This window comes from Caenorhabditis briggsae, assembly GCF_000004555.2.
Source record: "Caenorhabditis briggsae complete genome, chrX, whole genome shotgun sequence".
Taxonomy (NCBI): domain Eukaryota; kingdom Metazoa; phylum Nematoda; class Chromadorea; order Rhabditida; family Rhabditidae; genus Caenorhabditis; species Caenorhabditis briggsae.
The window spans coordinates 984,835-1,002,389 of record NC_013491.2 but is presented as its reverse complement, the minus strand read 5'-3'; the positions used below and the strand labels follow the sequence as shown (position 1 = coordinate 1,002,389).

General features: G+C 43.0%; 3 protein-coding genes across 3 annotated transcripts; 1 reads left to right on the top strand and 2 right to left on the bottom strand.

Moving 5' to 3' along the window:
• Positions 1 to 981: 981 nt before the first annotated feature.
• Positions 982 to 2,064, bottom strand: CBG16370 (the record flags this gene model as incomplete). The annotated part of the gene is made up of 6 exons (XM_045238769.1): positions 982 to 1,049; positions 1,096 to 1,205; positions 1,249 to 1,388; positions 1,433 to 1,542; positions 1,587 to 1,953; positions 2,005 to 2,064. The coding sequence occupies 6 exons, from the start codon at positions 2,062 to 2,064 to the stop codon at positions 982 to 984; spliced, it is 855 nt and encodes a 284-aa protein (XP_045095862.1).
• A 4,235-nt stretch (positions 2,065 to 6,299) lies between these two features.
• On the top strand, positions 6,300 to 14,706 carry Cbr-let-2 (the record flags this gene model as incomplete). The annotated part of the gene is made up of 16 exons (XM_045238768.1): positions 6,300 to 6,322; positions 6,531 to 6,585; positions 7,577 to 7,676; positions 7,979 to 8,167; positions 8,743 to 8,918; positions 8,968 to 9,045; positions 9,148 to 9,255; positions 9,765 to 10,046; positions 10,123 to 10,394; positions 10,449 to 11,310; positions 11,363 to 12,035; positions 12,082 to 12,896; positions 12,941 to 13,172; positions 13,222 to 14,013; positions 14,091 to 14,560; positions 14,614 to 14,706. 16 exons carry the CDS (start codon positions 6,300 to 6,302, stop codon positions 14,704 to 14,706), a joined length of 5,220 nt encoding a protein of 1,739 aa, XP_045095861.1.
• A 654-nt stretch (positions 14,707 to 15,360) lies between these two features.
• Positions 15,361 to 17,555, bottom strand: Cbr-sur-7 (the record flags this gene model as incomplete). Its single annotated transcript, XM_045238767.1, has 7 exons — positions 15,361 to 15,492; positions 15,664 to 15,765; positions 16,209 to 16,378; positions 16,421 to 16,669; positions 17,015 to 17,163; positions 17,213 to 17,358; positions 17,406 to 17,555. 7 exons carry the CDS (start codon positions 17,553 to 17,555, stop codon positions 15,361 to 15,363), a joined length of 1,098 nt encoding a protein of 365 aa, XP_045095860.1.

The following is a 17,555-nucleotide window of genomic DNA, read 5'->3' as shown; positions in this document are numbered from 1 at the left end:
TTTCTCAAAATGTGTTTTACTTTTCATATTTTTTGCCCGCCTTCAATTTTTCCTCACCCTGTGTTTTGTAAATACGTGGTTCTTCAAAATTTGACACAAAACTTCTCCCAATGCACAATATCCCCTTGTCTCCACTCATTTCTCAACAACTACACACTTCTGACGGTATTACCCTCATTTTGCCCAATCGCCCAAACTTATTCCGTAATATAGTTCCAAAACACCACCAATTTGTACAGTGCTTTCACATCGTTTGCTTCCACATTTTTTAGAATACGGCAGCATTTTTCTTTATTTTTTGACCTTATTGCTAGTTTATATTGTCTTCCAAGGAAAATGATCTTGTTAGCAGGAATTTTCTAAGGAATTGGTTCATTTCAATCTGGTAGCTCATCTATAATTTATTCCATTTCCATCCCAAAACTTTGTGTAGTCCCCTTTTCTCACTATATGATTGTTGATTATCAATTTTGCCCGATTTGTACTATTATCCCTCCCTCCACCAATCATCACTCCCAACCACCATCCCGAGGCCTTACTTTTCTTGATTTGCTTACGGTATATTAAAAGATGCTCCGATGAGAGCTCTATCCCACAAACACACAAACACAACACAGACACGTTGAAAAGCCCGTATCAATTTCTTGTGATATAATAAAATTAATTGAATTCTTGTTTTGTTTTTTTTTCAGAAAAAGTATCATAAGTTGAGTTTGTCTCATTGACTGTAACCACTTGATTAGAACAATGGCATGCTGGTGATGATCAAATATACTCTCAAAATTCTTTAATTTAACAAGGTTAACAGGTTTATTGACATTTGGGTGTCAAAAAAGTGTGTCTAAATATTATATTGATATTAATAACATGAAATATAATATAAAGGAACGGGCAACATTTTTTTTGTATTCTCGCTTACACACAAAGATGGAAAAAATAATTAGAATGGTCCAAACGTAACATATCAAAGACAAGTGGTGGTCAAACCACAGAAGGTTTCGAAGGGAACATCCAGTGTCCAATTCCAGCACCAAGGACAGTAGCAAGAACTGAAACAATTAATCAATCCCTGAACATTTCTATGAGGAGACTCACTGAGCCAAACATTGTAAGTCATCACAACCAACATTAGTGCAAAAGCCAAAGCCATTTGAACCATGTAGACCAGAGCCTGAACAATACGAACCAAGGAAAAGCAGCCGGGTCTGAAACAAAACTACTTTTCGAAGCTCTAACTTTTGAAAATACGTTTTAGCTGCATCCTTTTCTTCCTGGTTGTCGACTATTCTGAAAGGGTTGGTAACCAATGGAACGCTACTCGTCAGATCTTTGAAATCGTCTCTCAATGCACGACCATCAGTTACGGTGACTACAGTAGGAAGTTTGAACTAAATATTTCAGTTTCACACCACAAATCGTCTGAATTGCTCACCGAGTCTTTCCGCTTCCATTTTTTGACATCAGCGAGGTTGAGTCGAAGACCTTTCAGAGCTTCGTAGAAAGCTCCGAGGACGAACAGGATGGCACAAGAGATAAAAAGACCTAAATTCAAGTTTATTTTATCGAATCTCAACGTCCCGGTATACCCTTCAAGTCACTGAATCTCCAAAAATCGAAAATGATGACTTCCTCCATTCCTCCATGTAACCACAGTTTCATTGGGTATCTGATGAGGTTCTCCCCAGAATGATCTATTCTATGAGCTTTTACTATTGACTCATGTTCCGCAGAGCTAGTCTCGATGGAATTGGTTGAAATCGTAGGTGGTGGTGGGAACTCTCTCGACGTTTCCAGAGAGTTACGCTTTTCAGAGTCTTCTCTAGCCTCGAGGACACTAGTGAGAAGTAATTCTGCTGGATTGTGGTAGTAGTCTGGAACTGGGACTTCAGAATGAGGAAGTTCAGCACCAACTATGGCGAATATCCCATTCTCGACATGTTTATTGTCTCGTGACTGGAAAATTTAATTGGGATGTTAAGTTTCAATACTATGTATGGGACGTACCATATCTTGTGCAAATGAAACTGTTGCCAGAAGGAAATGGAGCAACTCTGTCGCTCGCATGGTTGATGGTGGTGACGCCCAAGTCTGAAAGAGCAATCCAAAATATGAGTTAAACAATTACAGGGAGAATCTTCTTTTGTAAAAACAACCAGATCAAACGAGGATTGAGGACCGCGATGAACTTAAGTTTACAGACTATCATTGCAAATATATTTCAATTTCAGAAAGCTTCAATCATTGCTAGAGTGTAAGTTGGCCGATTTGCTAAGCAAAAAATACAAAGCAAAAGGTCGAAAGCACTAAAATATGTAGGCGGAGATTATCTTGAAAGCCTTTTATAAGAAAACTCATGGGTAGCTACCGTAGTATTTCTAGGAAAAACCGTCGTCTAGATTTAATAAAAATGTCTAGAAACAACGGGATTTGTTTGTATATTTGACGCGGAGGGCATCCATCCTAGGATTGACGTTTCCTCGTTCCCATAAAAGAGCAAAATAAGAAAACAATTGTCTATATGTGTCGGATGTATCTTTGCTTGTGGGTTGAGGTTTTTCAATTAAAACGTTCCGAGTTTCTTCCGGTCGTCACACTTTTTTCATTAGTTCACTTTTTCCAAGAAAAAACCCTGTTGTAAAAGCCCCGCTTGATTGTAATTGGATTGTCTTTTTTGGATTTCTCTTTTTTTTCCCTATTCCATATAGTCTTGATTTTCGATCCTGAGTTTTCCGAGTTCCTCAAAGATTATGGCATTAAGATCCAAAAAAACGCGGTACATGAAAACTGGAGTTTGTGGAAGATCCCTCGGCAATTTGTGCAGATCTTGAGACCAGATTCTCTTTCTCGAGAGTGCCAGCCGTGTGCAAATCGTCAGATATACAGCCTCCAGAAACGTTTCGGTCGGAGGCAGAAGAAGCATATAGGAAAATGTTACAATGTTTAGTTGGGGCTGGGGTCTTCTTCTTCTCCCCTCTTTTCTTCTTCATCACGGCAAATCGGCCCGGAGCAGTAGAGTGAGAAGAGATGAGTCATTGCGACGAACAGCTGCCCTCTGCTTCATCCGCGTCTTCTTCTCCAACTCAATACTTACGGGGCACACCGTCAATCTATATACCCATAGAATTCCAAGGTTGTCACTGATTTGAATGGGGCCTTCTCGCAGCAAATGTTGCTGATCGGGGAAGACGAGAGGATAGTGGCTATGAAGGATGATTGGGTGTGGATTCGGAAATAGAGAGTTGGAAGAATGAGAGGTTTAGATAAAATTAGATAAGAGATGATAGGTGGGGGAAAGGAAGAGGAACAGAATTAATTTGTCAAAATGAAATATAAACTTAGGATTTGATAAATGTCATGTTGTAAAAAACACATGCGCTGGTAAATAATTTTAAATGAACTCTGTTACTGATTTTTTTTATCATAAAAAACACGAAGGAAATCATTTTTTAAATGTAACAAAATGGATTACCGTAGTCGACTTTAGTTTGGTTCGAAGTATTTTTGAAACTGACCAAAACATGAAAAACTCTGGCTAAGGAGACTCTGGTTAAGATGCCTTGAAATACCAATTCATGATAAATTTAGAGAAAAGAAAATCGAAAAGAACTTATTAGTTTCTCAATTTTGAAATTGTGAAACTTTTTTCTGAAATTTATGTGCAAAATCGGAAAATTCTTGAAATTATTTTTTCCTCTACCAATCCCTGTATTTTATAACCCTATATAAATTACTGGGTTACTTTTAGTACATATCGTATAACATTTCACATATTAAAGTGCAATTTTTATTTCTCCGAATTTCGCATAAAACCTTTACTTTCACAACGGCCAACACCTGTTATAATGCACTTTTAAAAATTTATAATTTGTTCAATAGTTCACTTTTTGCAGAAATTCAAGTTTTCAGACCTGCTAAGAACTAAGTATTATTACTTTGCGATGTGAAAGTGTTCTGCAGAAACTCCACATTTGAAAATATATTAATTCTCTAAAATTTCTCAAAAAATCAAGACTATGTGTTTTGCTGTCAACTAGTAATCATCAATCCCTTTCTTTTGACGAACAACTGCTTGTAAACAGCTCCCTCTGCTCACATCTTGTGCACTTTGTGCAACACTAAAGGACAAGAAAAGCATTGTTTACACTTTCAGAGGCCCCTGTAAACAAATGGGTTCATCTTCATCATCTTCCAAGTTTCTTCGTCCCCTTGGAGTTTTTATAAGACCACATATGTGCGATTCATCTTCTTGATGCTTTTCTTACACCAAGTGAATAAGTGTATACAAATTTTGATGTGTATGTGTGTCGATAAAAAATGTTTATGAAACAGTAAAACTAGAAGAAGCCTATTTTTGACCACTAAACGTCAAACATCGAGAAAAAAGGAATTCGACAGTTTTTTGTACGGTTTGCAGTAACATTGGTCTAGTTGTTCCTTTTTTCTTTTTTTCATGAAAGAAAATGGAATGAAAACATTTGTCATGAGACTCCATAAACTCCAGATGTTCGTGCATCTGTCATGAACTTCTCTCGCTGAACTAGTATTGAAAAAAAGTTTGCGACCTCTAATAGTGCTGGCCAGTGTCGGTTATATCATGTAACAGCTGTGTTTTAAAGTACGTTTTCTAGAATGAAAGCTGCACGAACAACATGACCTCTATGAAAGAGAGAAAGAGAAGAAGATCTCTTTTCAATAATGTTGCCAAAGCGTCAGGAGGTGCCAGGAGACTCTTGCTATCCTTATCACAACGTTCTGCCGTGGTCAAGAATAGCCGTAATGTTGTGATGAAAAAAAATAGAAGGGTTTTGCGGCGAAACAAAAATTCTTTTTAGTAGTTATAACAGAATAAAATTTAACAGATATGCTTGAGCGGAGGAAGATTTTTCAGAATTTTTTTGTAGTCAGGTTAGGAAGTTTGACATGACAACAGCGGTGCACAGTTCTCCGTGTCCACGCATCGTGACGCTGTTTTGACGCTTCTATATATGACATCGGTTGGCGGCAAAGAGCTTCTAAAAAGTTTATATGAACAAAATAAAATTTAAAGAAAGTTTTGAGCTTCGATGAAGGCACAATGATATTATCCAAATTTTGTACTTATCTTGCAATTCAAAACTCTGCTCACCAAGTTTTCTGAAACAATTCAAATATCTCATCCGTTAACATCAATCAGATTCTGACAGCTTTGTGCACTTTATCAAAGTTTTCTCAGAAGAAGGGTCACAACAGATTGATAAGAGAAAAGCGAATTGGATGGAGGGAAAAGATGGATTTAGATCGATAGACAGCACCAATCCTTGATGGATAGGATGGGAATTCTTTGCGGAGCAGGATGAAGCAGATCTGATAAAGAATGAGCAAGGATTGTGGTAGCATGGTATACTGTGGAAAAACTGTGAAAAGCTACAAGAGCTTGGTTATCCTTAATAGTTGTGAAAACGAGCTAGATGGCGGGAAATAATGGATATTTTTACCTTCCGAAGGTATTCCTTTCACGGTAACGCATGTCAATCGATTTAAACTTTTGAAATTTACACCATTGATTGTCCAAAGAATATACCCTTCCTTTGGCATATTCATCAAAATTTACAACTTCAAAAAATTCTAGTTCATGATGTTCAATGGACAAATGCTTGATGACCCAAGTCAGATATGCTGAACTTTCTCAACCAATTTTAGTTACCAACAATATTGTTTTTCTGATAAATCGAAAGATATAATATTGTTTTTCTGAATAAATCGAAAGATAAAATATTGTTTTTCTGATAAATCGATATGACTAATCCCACTTTTAAAAAAGTGCAATAATTTATTATCATACACTCTATCCTATCTCAACCACCGCGAGTTTTTCATTTTCTCTCGGCTCCTTCATCCGAACTTTTTTTACTCGCCTCATCCCGATGCTCTTCTCTCGATCAATCTACTGACCATATGCCCAAGTTGCGGTCGGTCCCTCGTAACAAATCCTCTGTGTCACTATTTTTTCTCTCTAAAGTTCAGTTGATTCTGTATCATCGCCTGGATCCCTTCGGTGCGTTGGCTGTCTGCCCGCGGGCACTTCGTCTTGGCTCCGATTCTCTCAATCTCTTCCGATTCGACACAACCCATCTCACTATTTTCACTATTACAGCGTCGCCCTCGCCTGTCGTCTGTGCCTCGGAGTGAAGGAGAAGACGGACGGAGCCCCTCCTCTCTCGCTCTCCCCTTTTGATCTTCGAAGAAGGCCCCGCCTCTTCTCTAAGAGTTGATTCTTTTCTTCTTACTGGTGCTCTCACAGCCAACGGCTGCCTACCAACATGAAGCAACGAGCGGCTCTCGGGTGAGTTTTCCATAGCCATTTATGGGCGTAACGGTACTGAAATCTAATTTTCTTCTGAACTTTTTGATATTTAATACTCTGAAGAAGTAACATCTTCTACAGATTGTGAATCTAAACAGCTAAACTTTGAAATTCGAAAATCAAAAAAATACAGTACTCCCCAGAAGAGTTCTTTCATATCTCCATTTTCAATTGTTTTTCGTTCCAGGCCCGTGTTGCGGCTGGCCATATTGGCCTTACTTGCTGTGAGCTATGTACAATCGGTGAGTTAATTGCCTTATCCGTTTCATACTGTAGAAAATGTTAAATTATCCCACTTCGAAGCTGTCGGCTTTTGAAAAACAATTCAGGATAATTTAAAAATTGTAATATGTAACAGTAATTTGCGGTTTTCAGCAAGCGACATGCAGAGATTGCTCCAACCGAGGATGTTTCTGTGTCGGTGAAAAAGGATCGATGGTGAGTTGAATGGAAAAAATATCAGTTTTAGTTTCTAGGTTACTTTAGTTCCATGGGATTATTATTAAACTTATAAAATTGACTGAGGGGCTCATGAAGAGTTACTAGATTGAAAATGAACTTTCAGAATTTATTATAGGGGTTAGAATCCATATAAGGTGGTTTTTATTGATAATCAAGTGTGTGGTCCCAAAAAAAAACTACGGGAAAAATACTTGAAGCTTGTCTCCTTTTCAAAACTTGTCTGTATTTCTTAGATTCAAAAATATGTTCAATAATCTTGACGTTATATCCTTTTTCTGATTGGTAAATTCTTCTTAGACCAATCTTGCTGAATTCATGCCTTATTACACTGTTTCGAATGTTTCAAAATCTTGTACTACATATATAGAAAGTTATCGTTTTACTTAACACTACCTTAATCTCATTGATTGAGTAAGCTTGGACAAGATTATAACATTGAGTGCTGCGGCGATTCCCCTCTCCTTTCCTCCGTGGAGGAATCTTCAGCAGGGCAGATAGAGGAGCGATGCGCCACAGCTGTCACCTATATCTCTCCATACCATGGCACCTCCATCCAAGAGACGTGGGAGGAGGACGAAAGGGTCAACGGGGGTCACATAGCAAGTGTTTGTAGAAATCAGCACCTTGAAAGAATAGTATAGACAGGAGTTTTGAATTATACTGAAAACTTATGAGAGTTGTGATAATTATGTAGAATCATGTGGTAGATAACTACGGGTCTAGTAAAATCAAGTTCGACCTACAATCAAAAAACTATGAATCTCATTTCAGGGAGCACCAGGACCACAGGGACCACCTGGAATGCAAGGAATCCGCGGATTCCCCGGACCAGAAGGACTCGCTGGACCAAAAGGACAAAAAGGAGCTCAAGGTAAAGTTGAAGAAAAGTACAGGAGTTTTGTTTTATGTCCCCTCTCTCGACTTTCAAAAAGGTGAAACTCTTCAATCATCCTGTCATCCCATATTTCCGTCTCTTTAGCAGCGGCACTCAATCAAAATCTTTAATCATCTCTCGGCGTGCCAGGTCACTGCTATCTTCTTATTCTTCTTCTCTTTCTTCATCCAAGTTTCCCTCAGTAGTATAAGATTGGATAGAATAATTGAGTGGGCTCCTTGCAAGAGCCCACTGTTGTAAACTGAAAGAAAACTCATGACTCATCATTCATTTTGCAGGACCACCCGGACCAAACGGAATCAAGGGAGATCGTGGAGCCGTCGGAGTGCCTGGATTCCCAGGAAACGATGGTGGAAACGGACGACCGGGAGAGCCAGGTCCACCAGGAGCCCCTGGATGGGATGGATGCAACGGAACTGACGGAGCACCAGGAATTCCAGGACGGCCAGGACCACCAGGAATGCCAGGTAAGTGAAAATCAAGTTGTTTGAAATATATTGCGAAAAACTAGATGACAGTATTAATTTAGTTGATTACTGAAACGCATACTAAATTTTTGTGATTTTAGGGAGTTAGAAAGATCCAAAATAATTTGTTGTGATTACATTGTTATTTCCATTTTTCAAAAAAGTATTGAAATTCCCCACTTTCTGAATTCCATTACTCTTTTAATGAAACTTGTGCTTTTAAATAGTCTAGAGTCTGACTTATCAGTACTACTGTCAGCTGTCGTGTGAAAAAATAGGCATCCTATTTCCCGCAAGTTGTTGCGGTCAATCAACGAAATGTCTCAGAGCAAAAACTCTTCTCTTCATCTTCTTCTTGGTTGAAAAAAAACAGCGGGTGAAGACGCAAACACATATTTTTTGAGCATCTCAGTTTACACCAAACAGTTGGTTTCTTGGGTCCCTGCATGAATGCGTTGGATGCCATTTCATTTCAACAGGAGGGTTTTTATGAGCATAGGTTCAAAATAACTAGGCGGAACAAAAACTTTAAAACATCAAAGTTCTGCGAACAACAATGCAAAATGCGTTTTCAGGATTCCCGGGACCACCAGGAATGGACGGATTGAAAGGAGAGCCAGCTATCGGATACGCCGGAGCTCCAGGAGAAAAAGGAGACGGTGGTATGCCAGGAATGCCAGGACTTCCAGGACCATCAGGACGTGATGGATACCCAGGAGAAAAGGGAGACCGAGGAGATACTGGAGATGCTGTATGGTTCATGTTTGAAAAGAGCTGAAATTTGAAAATGATCCTTTTAGGGACCAAGAGGACCACCAGGAGAGGCTGGACCACCAGGAAACCCAGGAATCGGAAGCATCGGACCAAAGGGAGATCCTGTGAGAAAATAGGGCTGATATGGGGTTACTGTAGTTTTCAGGAATTTCTCACTTTAATGACTCCCATTATATTTTTCAATTTTTGTATTTTCAAAATTCTAGGGAGATCTAGGTTTGGTCGGACCACCAGGTCCACCAGGACCACGTGAGTTCACTGGATCCGGCTCGATTGTCGGACCACGCGGAAACCCTGGAGAAAAGGGAGACAAGGTACTTGGTTTATTAATTTTTTCCATTTTAGGGAGACATTGGTGGCATGGGACCGGCCGGTCCACCAGGCCCGATCGCCTCCACCATGTCCAAGGGAACCATTATCGGTCCTAAGGGAGACCTAGGAGAGAAGGGAGAGAAGGCAAGAATATGTAGCTAGTACTAAAGGCTAACTTTCTTTCAAACCAACATTTTTTATCAATTAATTTTCGCTAATCCTTAACAGTTTTGCCTCAATTTTTAGCTGTTACTTCTTATTATTTCTTGCCTTTCATACTTCTACTGCATGCTCTACCCAGAGTTCAATTAGATTAGATTTAAAAATTTTCTTTTCAAAACTTCTATCATTTTTTTAATCTTCCCAAATCTTTCATCACTGTCTATCGGTGATAATATGGAAAAAAAACTCACCACCTTTATTTTTAGTAGAAAAAATAACTGCATAGTCGTTTTCGTGTGTGATTGCCCATTACTCCTAACTAATGTTTCTAATTGCTCAAACGTTCTAGGGAGAGCCAGGAGAGGGTGGACAACGAGGATACCCAGGAAACGGAGGACTTCCAGGACAGCCAGGACTCCCAGGAATGAAGGGAGAGAAGGGATTGTCCGGACCAGCTGGACCAAGAGGAAAGGAAGGACGGCCAGGAAACGCTGGACCACCAGGATTCAAGGGAGACCGCGGTCTTGACGGACTTGGCGGAATTCCAGGACTTCCAGGACAGAAGGGAGAAGCTGGATACCCAGGAAGAGACGGACCAAAGGGTAACTCTGGACCACCAGGACCACCAGGAGTGAGTTTACATCTGAAATATTTTTCAACTAGATCAAAACTAGCGTTAGAGATAAAACCGAATTTCTAAATTTCAGGGAGGTGTCTTCAACGATGGAGCTCCAGGACCACAAGGATTGCCAGGTCGTCCAGGAAACCCAGGACCACCAGGAACTGACGGTTTCCCAGGAGCCCCAGGACCAGCTGGACCAATAGGAAACCCAGGAGGACCAGGTCTTCAAGGATACCCAGGAAATGAAGGACTTCCAGGACCAAAGGGAGATAAGGGAGATGGTGGTACTCCAGGAGCACCAGGAGTCTCTGGACCACCAGGAATGCCTGGACTTTCTGGACCAAAGGGAGAGCCAGGGTAAGAAAATGAACAACACTAGAATGGTCTTTATAAACTTTTTGATATTTATAGATATCGTGGAACCCCAGGACAAAGTATCCCAGGACTCCCAGGAAAGGACGGAAAGCCAGGACTTGACGGAGCCCCAGGAAGAAAGGGAGAGAATGGATTGCCAGGAGTTAGAGGACCACCAGGAGACTCGCTGAACGGACTTCCAGGAGCACCAGGACCACGTGGAGCTCCAGGACCAAAGGGATACGATGGACGTGATGGAGTCAATGGACTTCCAGGAGCGCCAGGATCAAAGGGAGACCGTGGAGGTACTTGCTCGGCTTGTGCACCAGGAACTAAGGGAGAGAAGGGATTGGCCGGATACCCAGGCCAGCCAGGACCACAAGGAGATCGTGGTTTGCCAGGAATGCCAGGACCTGTTGGAGACGCTGGAGATGATGGTCTTCCGGGACCAGCCGGACGTCCAGGAGCTCCAGGACCACCAGGACAAGACGGATTTCCAGGACTTCCAGGACAAAAGGGAGAACCAACTCAGCTAGTCCTCCGTCCAGGACCACCAGGATATCCAGGATTGAAGGGAGAGAACGGTTACCCAGGACAACCAGGAAATGATGGACTCCCAGGAGCTCCAGGACCAGTCGGACCACCAGGACAGCCAGGATACCCAGGAGAAAAGGGAGACGCTGGTCTGCCAGGACTCTCTGGAAAGCCAGGACAAGACGGACTCCCAGGACTTCCAGGAAACAAGGGAGAAGCCGGATACGGACAACCAGGACAGCCAGGATTCCCAGGAACTAAGGGAGAAGCTGGACTTCCAGGACTTCCAGGAACCCCAGGACTCCAAGGATTGCCAGGAGAGCCAGCACCAGAAAACCAAGTCAACCCAGCTCCACCAGGCCAGCCAGGACTTCCAGGACTTCCAGTACGTTTAACAAAATATTGATCAAAAGAAGTATAAAATGACTTATTTTCAGGGAACTAAGGGAGAGTCTGGATTCCCAGGACGACCAGGAGAAGTCGGACAGCCAGGATTCCCAGGATTACCAGGAATGAAGGGTGACTCTGGTTTGCCAGGACCACCAGGACTCCCAGGACACCCAGGAGTACCAGGAGACAAGGGATTCGGAGGAGTACCAGGACTTCCCGGAATTCCAGGACCAAAGGGAGATGTCGGAAACCCAGGAATGCCAGGATTTAATGGACAAAAGGGAGAGCCAGGAGTCGGAGTGCCAGGACAACCAGGAGCTCCAGGATTCCCAGGACTCAAGGGAGATGCTGGACTTCCAGGACTTCCAGGAGCGCCAGGACTTGAAGGACAACGCGGGTTCCCAGGAGCCCCAGGACTCAAGGGAGAGAACGGACTACCAGGATTGTCTGGACAGCCAGGATATCCAGGAGAGAAGGGAGACGCCGGACTTCCAGGAGTTCCAGGACGTGAAGGATCCCCAGGATTCCCAGGACAAGATGGACTCCCAGGAGTTCCAGGACAAAAGGGAGAAGATGGTCTTCCAGGGCTACCAGGAGTTACTGGATTGAAGGGAGATGCTGGAGCTGCAGGACTTTCCGGAGCCCCAGGACTTCCAGGAGCCCCAGGATATCCAGGAATGAAGGGTAATGCTGGAATCCCAGGAGTTCCAGGATTCAAGGGTAAGTTAATTTTCAGCGAACAGGAATAGATACAAATATTTTTCAGGAGACGCCGGACTCTCAGGACTTCCAGGTCTTAACGGACCAAAGGGAGAGCCAGGAGTTCCAGGAATGCCAGGAACCCCAGGAATGAAGGGTAATGGTGGTCTGCCAGGACTTCCAGGACGTGACGGACTCGCCGGAATACCAGGACCAAAGGGAGATCGTGGATTCAACGGACTTCCAGGAGAGAAGGGAGAAGCGGGACCAGCTGCCAGAGACGGACAGAAGGGAGAGGCTGGACTTCCAGGACAGCCAGGACTTCGTGGACCTGCCGGGCCATCCGGACTTCCAGGAGTACCAGGAATCAAGGGAGACGCTGGACTTCCAGGATATGGACAACCAGGACTTCCAGGAGAAAAGGGACTTCCAGGAATTCCAGGAAAGGCTGGGCGCCAAGGAGCACCAGGATCGCCAGGACAAGATGGACTTCCAGGATTCCCAGGAATGAAGGGAGAAGCCGGATACCCAGGACAAGACGGACTTCCAGGACGCGATGGACTCCCAGGAGTTCCAGGAATGAAAGGAGACCTTGGGGATTCCGGACAACCAGGACTCCCAGGAGCCCCAGGACTTGATGGACAACCAGGAGTGCCTGGAATTCGCGGAGACAAGGGACAATCGGGACTGCCAGGAATTCCAGGAGATCGTGGAATGGACGGATTCCCAGGACAGAAGGGAGAAAATGGATATCCAGGACAGCCAGGACTTCCAGGACTTGCGGGAGAGAAAGGATTCGCCGGAACTCCAGGATTCCCAGGACTTAAGGGAGCCCCAGGATACCCAGGACAGGATGGACTTCCAGGAATTCCAGGACTCAAGGTATAGTTGTTAATTTTGTGATAATACTAGGATGTAACTTATAGGGAGAATCTGGATATCCAGGACAGCCAGGTCAAGAAGGACTTCCAGGACTTTCTGGAGAGAAGGGAATGGGAGGACTTCCAGGACTTCCAGGACAGCCAGGACAATCGATCCCTGGACCAGTCGGACCATCAGGAGCTCCAGGACTCCAAGGAAAAGACGGATTCCCAGGACTGCCAGGACAAAAGGGAGAGTCTGGACTCAACGGACTTCCAGGAGCCCCAGGACTAAAGGGTAATACCTGTGAATAGGCAGATCAGATTAATAAGACTTGAAATTTCAGGAGACGCTGGACTCCCAGGATTCCCAGGAGCTAAAGGAGACCCAGGAGCAAACGGAATTCCAGGAAAGCGCGGAGATGATGGACTTCCAGGAGTGCCAGGAAGAGACGGACAGCCAGGAGCACCAGGACTCAAGGGAGAAATCGGAGGAGCTGGACTTCCAGGACAACCAGGATTCCCAGGACTTCCAGGAATCAAAGGAGAAGGAGGCCTTCCAGGTTTCCCAGGAGCCAAGGGAGAACCAGGCTTCCCAGGATCACCAGGAGCTCCAGGATACGCCGGAGAAAAGGGAGACGGAGGTCTTCCAGGACTTCCTGGAAGAGACGGACTCCCAGGATCCGACGGACCACAAGGACCACCAGGACCACCAGGACCACAAAATCTCGTTGAGCCAGGAGAGAAGGGACTTCCAGGACTTCCAGGAGCTCCAGGACTTCGCGGAGAAAAGGGCATGCCAGGACTTGACGGACCACCAGGAAACGACGGACCACCAGGACTTCCAGGACAACGCGGGAACGACGGATACCCAGGAGCTCCAGGACTTCCAGGAGAGAAGGGAATGGGAGGACTTCCAGGATTCCCAGGGCTTGACGGACTCCCAGGAGGACCAGGAGCACCAGGACTTCCAGGTGCCCCAGGAGCAGCTGGACCAGCCTACAGAGACGGATTCGTACTTGTCAAGCATTCGCAAACCACCGAAGTTCCAAGATGTCCAGAGGGTCAAACCAAGCTTTGGGACGGATATTCCTTGTTGTACATTGAAGGAAACGAGAAATCCCACAACCAAGACCTTGGTAAGTTTTTCTTATGTTCTGTAGATCAACTAGACAACAATGAAACTTTAATTCTTCTTATTTTCGTTTTATTTCAGGACACGCGGGATCTTGCCTTCAACGCTTCTCCACCATGCCGTTCTTGTTCTGCGACTTCAACAACGTATGCAACTACGCCTCCAGAAACGACAAGTCCTACTGGCTCTCCACATCTGAAGCCATCCCAATGATGCCAGTCAACGAGCGTGAAATCGAGCCATACATCTCTCGTTGTGCCGTCTGCGAAGCTCCAGCCAACGTCATCGCTGTCCACTCGCAGACCATCCAAATTCCAAACTGTCCAGCCGGATGGAGCAGCTTGTGGATCGGTTACTCGTTCGCCATGCACACCGGAGCCGGAGCCGAGGGAGGGGGTCAATCGCTTTCCTCTCCAGGATCCTGCTTGGAAGACTTCCGTGCCACTCCATTCATCGAGTGCAACGGAGCACGTGGATCTTGCCACTACTTTGCCAACAAGTTCTCATTCTGGCTCACCACCATTGATAATGACTCTGAGTTCAAGGTAAGTGTATTTAACTTGAACTTCAAAAATAAATAAAAAATTACCTCATCCAATTTCAGGTACCGGAGAGTCAAACACTCAAGTCAGGAAATCTCCGCACCCGCGTCTCCAGATGCCAAGTCTGTGTCAAATCCACCGACGGACGTTATTAAGTGCCTACTCACTTTACTTAGACATTACATGTTGCAATTTTTCTTTAATTATCACACTCATAATGTGCCAATATTTTCTTCTCAATTTTTTTCTTCTAATACAATGTTCTTTTTCATTTGTTTTTCTGTTCTCCACTAATATAACATTGTCTAGAAAAAACAATTAAAGCACTTTTCTATACTCCCTGCCATCCCTCCATCTTTGTGATGTACAACCCCTTTTTTAAGCAAGCCCCATTTCAAGACACAATCCAATTTAAAAAAAAAACACAAAAATCATACTGCCCCGCCCTTATCCGCTAATCTCTTCTTTGTTTGTTTTGTAAAATCATAATCTATTTGAAAATTTTCGCTTTCGAAAAACTCATTCACAAAACCCAATAAAATGATTTATTTTCAAAAGTTGGTATCTGAAAGTTTTCGAGATAAACACGCATATACAGAATAAATGCAAAAGACACCGATTAGGTTCAAATGTAGACAAATTAAAGTAACACATTGGGGGAGGGAACAGGTTTGGAGATGATGGAATTGCACATTTCAAAGTAAACCGCAAGTGGGGAATGATAATGATTTTCAAAGTGTTGTGTGAAGAGAATTGGTAGAAAAGCGTTTTACATACAAGATTAAATTGCAAATGTGCCACGAAGGGGCTTAGGCTTTGTCAGCAGTCTTTGGAATTGTACAGCAACCTACGTCTTCATTGTGACAACTGGTTGAAATGCAAATCGGATCGGAAGCGGGGTTGAGCTCGTTTTGATCCACAAAAACTGGCTCGACAATAACCTGAAAAACGGAATTATTTGATTGTTGAGTTCTGAGTTCTTTGGTGTCAATAAATTGTCCATCATTTATATTTTTACACTGCTTCTTCCGATCGGAGCGATCTCTTGCTCAATTATCTTTCTTGACAGCACTTCTCCCACTTATTCATCCGCCGCCTGTTTTAAAACTCACATCCTTAGCACCCTTGGCTTTGATCTCGGTGTGAAGAAGACTTTTGAGATTCAAGAAGTCATCAGCAGCTTGTGCGACCCAGTTCTTGTTGTTCTTCTCAACCTGCAAATCGAAACTAGCAATATGTGGTTAGCGGTTTTTTAAACTTCAGAATTCATTTCAGTCAATATTATGCTAAGATAAAATACTCGAAACCATATCTGTGAAACGGCTGGTTTTTTTTGTTTACGGTTGAACCGGCTACGGCTTCAGAACAAATAGAGCCGCGCGGTCGGCTCAGACTAGCCTTTCATACAGAAGTTTTGAAATAAGTGGAACAAGGAAAAAAAGAGGTTGTTAAAAACCAATCAATTCTTGAAGTCTTCACGCTTATTTATAGAGCTTTAGATGTTGATTGTGAATGCATCCAGAAAACTATATACTCGGTTAGCGAGTTCGAATTTAAAAAAAGAGTAATAAAGGTGTAATTTATTTCCTGGTGGTTACGCCGTGATGGAAACAGGCATCATAAACATTAATAGGATTTTTTCAAAACCAAATCTCACCTTTATATAAGCTTTCAACGAAACTGTGAAACCATCTGGCCAGACACAACTTGCATGCACATGATCAACTTTGTCCAAACTCGAGTTCTTTGTCTTTACCGATTCACTAATCTCGTCGATTTTGAAATTTTTCGGTCCTTCTGCCAACAAGTATTGCTTCTTGCGATGCACTGGAAATCAAAGTTCTTTAAACTGTATCATGCAAAACTTACAAGAAAAAACGGCGATTACGATGCAAATCAACGTCAAAGCGATCGCAGTCACTGGCTCCAAATGATGGTCGAGCCAATCGAAGAAAAAGTGAAGTTCTAATTTGTTGTAAAAGTACAGTGCAATGGCGATGGCTGGGGGCGAAACAAGGACTACGAAGTTTCCAATAAAATGAATTGACAATGGGTTGTAGACCAGAGTGAAAACTGACTTGACAATAACGTCGGCGATGGTGATGTAGAAGACGTTTACTGCAAACAAATGAGTTGCGTAAGGATTCCTAGGTTTGCATAGACCTGGCTAGTCACAGTTTTATTCTTAGAATTATATTAAGCCGCTATCATAGTAGAACTTATTAGAAAACAAAACTGTGAAATTTTGATAGAATTACTGCGACGAATCAATGTTTGCGAGAAATCACTAAACGCAATGTTTGGAATAATCAGAAAGAAAAAAATGACTGAACTACTTGTTCAAACTATCACATTCAATTTCAAACTCGACTTTTTTAGCGATAATAGAAAATTGTCAGCTCACAACTTTTACCACCCATCAGCAGCGCTTTTACAGCAAAAAATCCTGAATTTCTATCTCACCTGCTAAATCAGGTCCGTGAGAGTGTGCAGAGTTTTCAGTTTCGTTCACGTCGTGAGAATGCTCCGAGCTTTTGATGTCACTAATATCCTCCAAACAATGAGTCAGATTGAGGAACATGCAGGCGATGTAGAAGATGGTGCCGAATGTTCTGAACCATTTTTTCATCTCATACTAATTCAAAAACTTATAAAACTCACCTGAAAAGAAGGTTGATGGCTTGATGGCTTTGCAAGTATCTCACATTTGGGTAGTGAGTCAGCTCAAGAGCACTCGCGACAGCTAAAACTGATCCGGCAAATTGAATACTGAGCATCGGCGAGTGAACCATGATGCCAAAGACGTACTGAAACGGTTTTATTGATTTTTGCAATGGGCGATAACGACACCCACCTCTGTCATGCCGAGCAACAACAAAAGGAGGCCCAAGAATCGAAGAAATCTTTCTCGATTAGCTTCTGGATCATCGTTCCTCACATAAAGACTAGATCCAACCAGTTCCCGATTGTTGAGAAGTCCGCGAGTGGCGTCAGCAGTATCCAT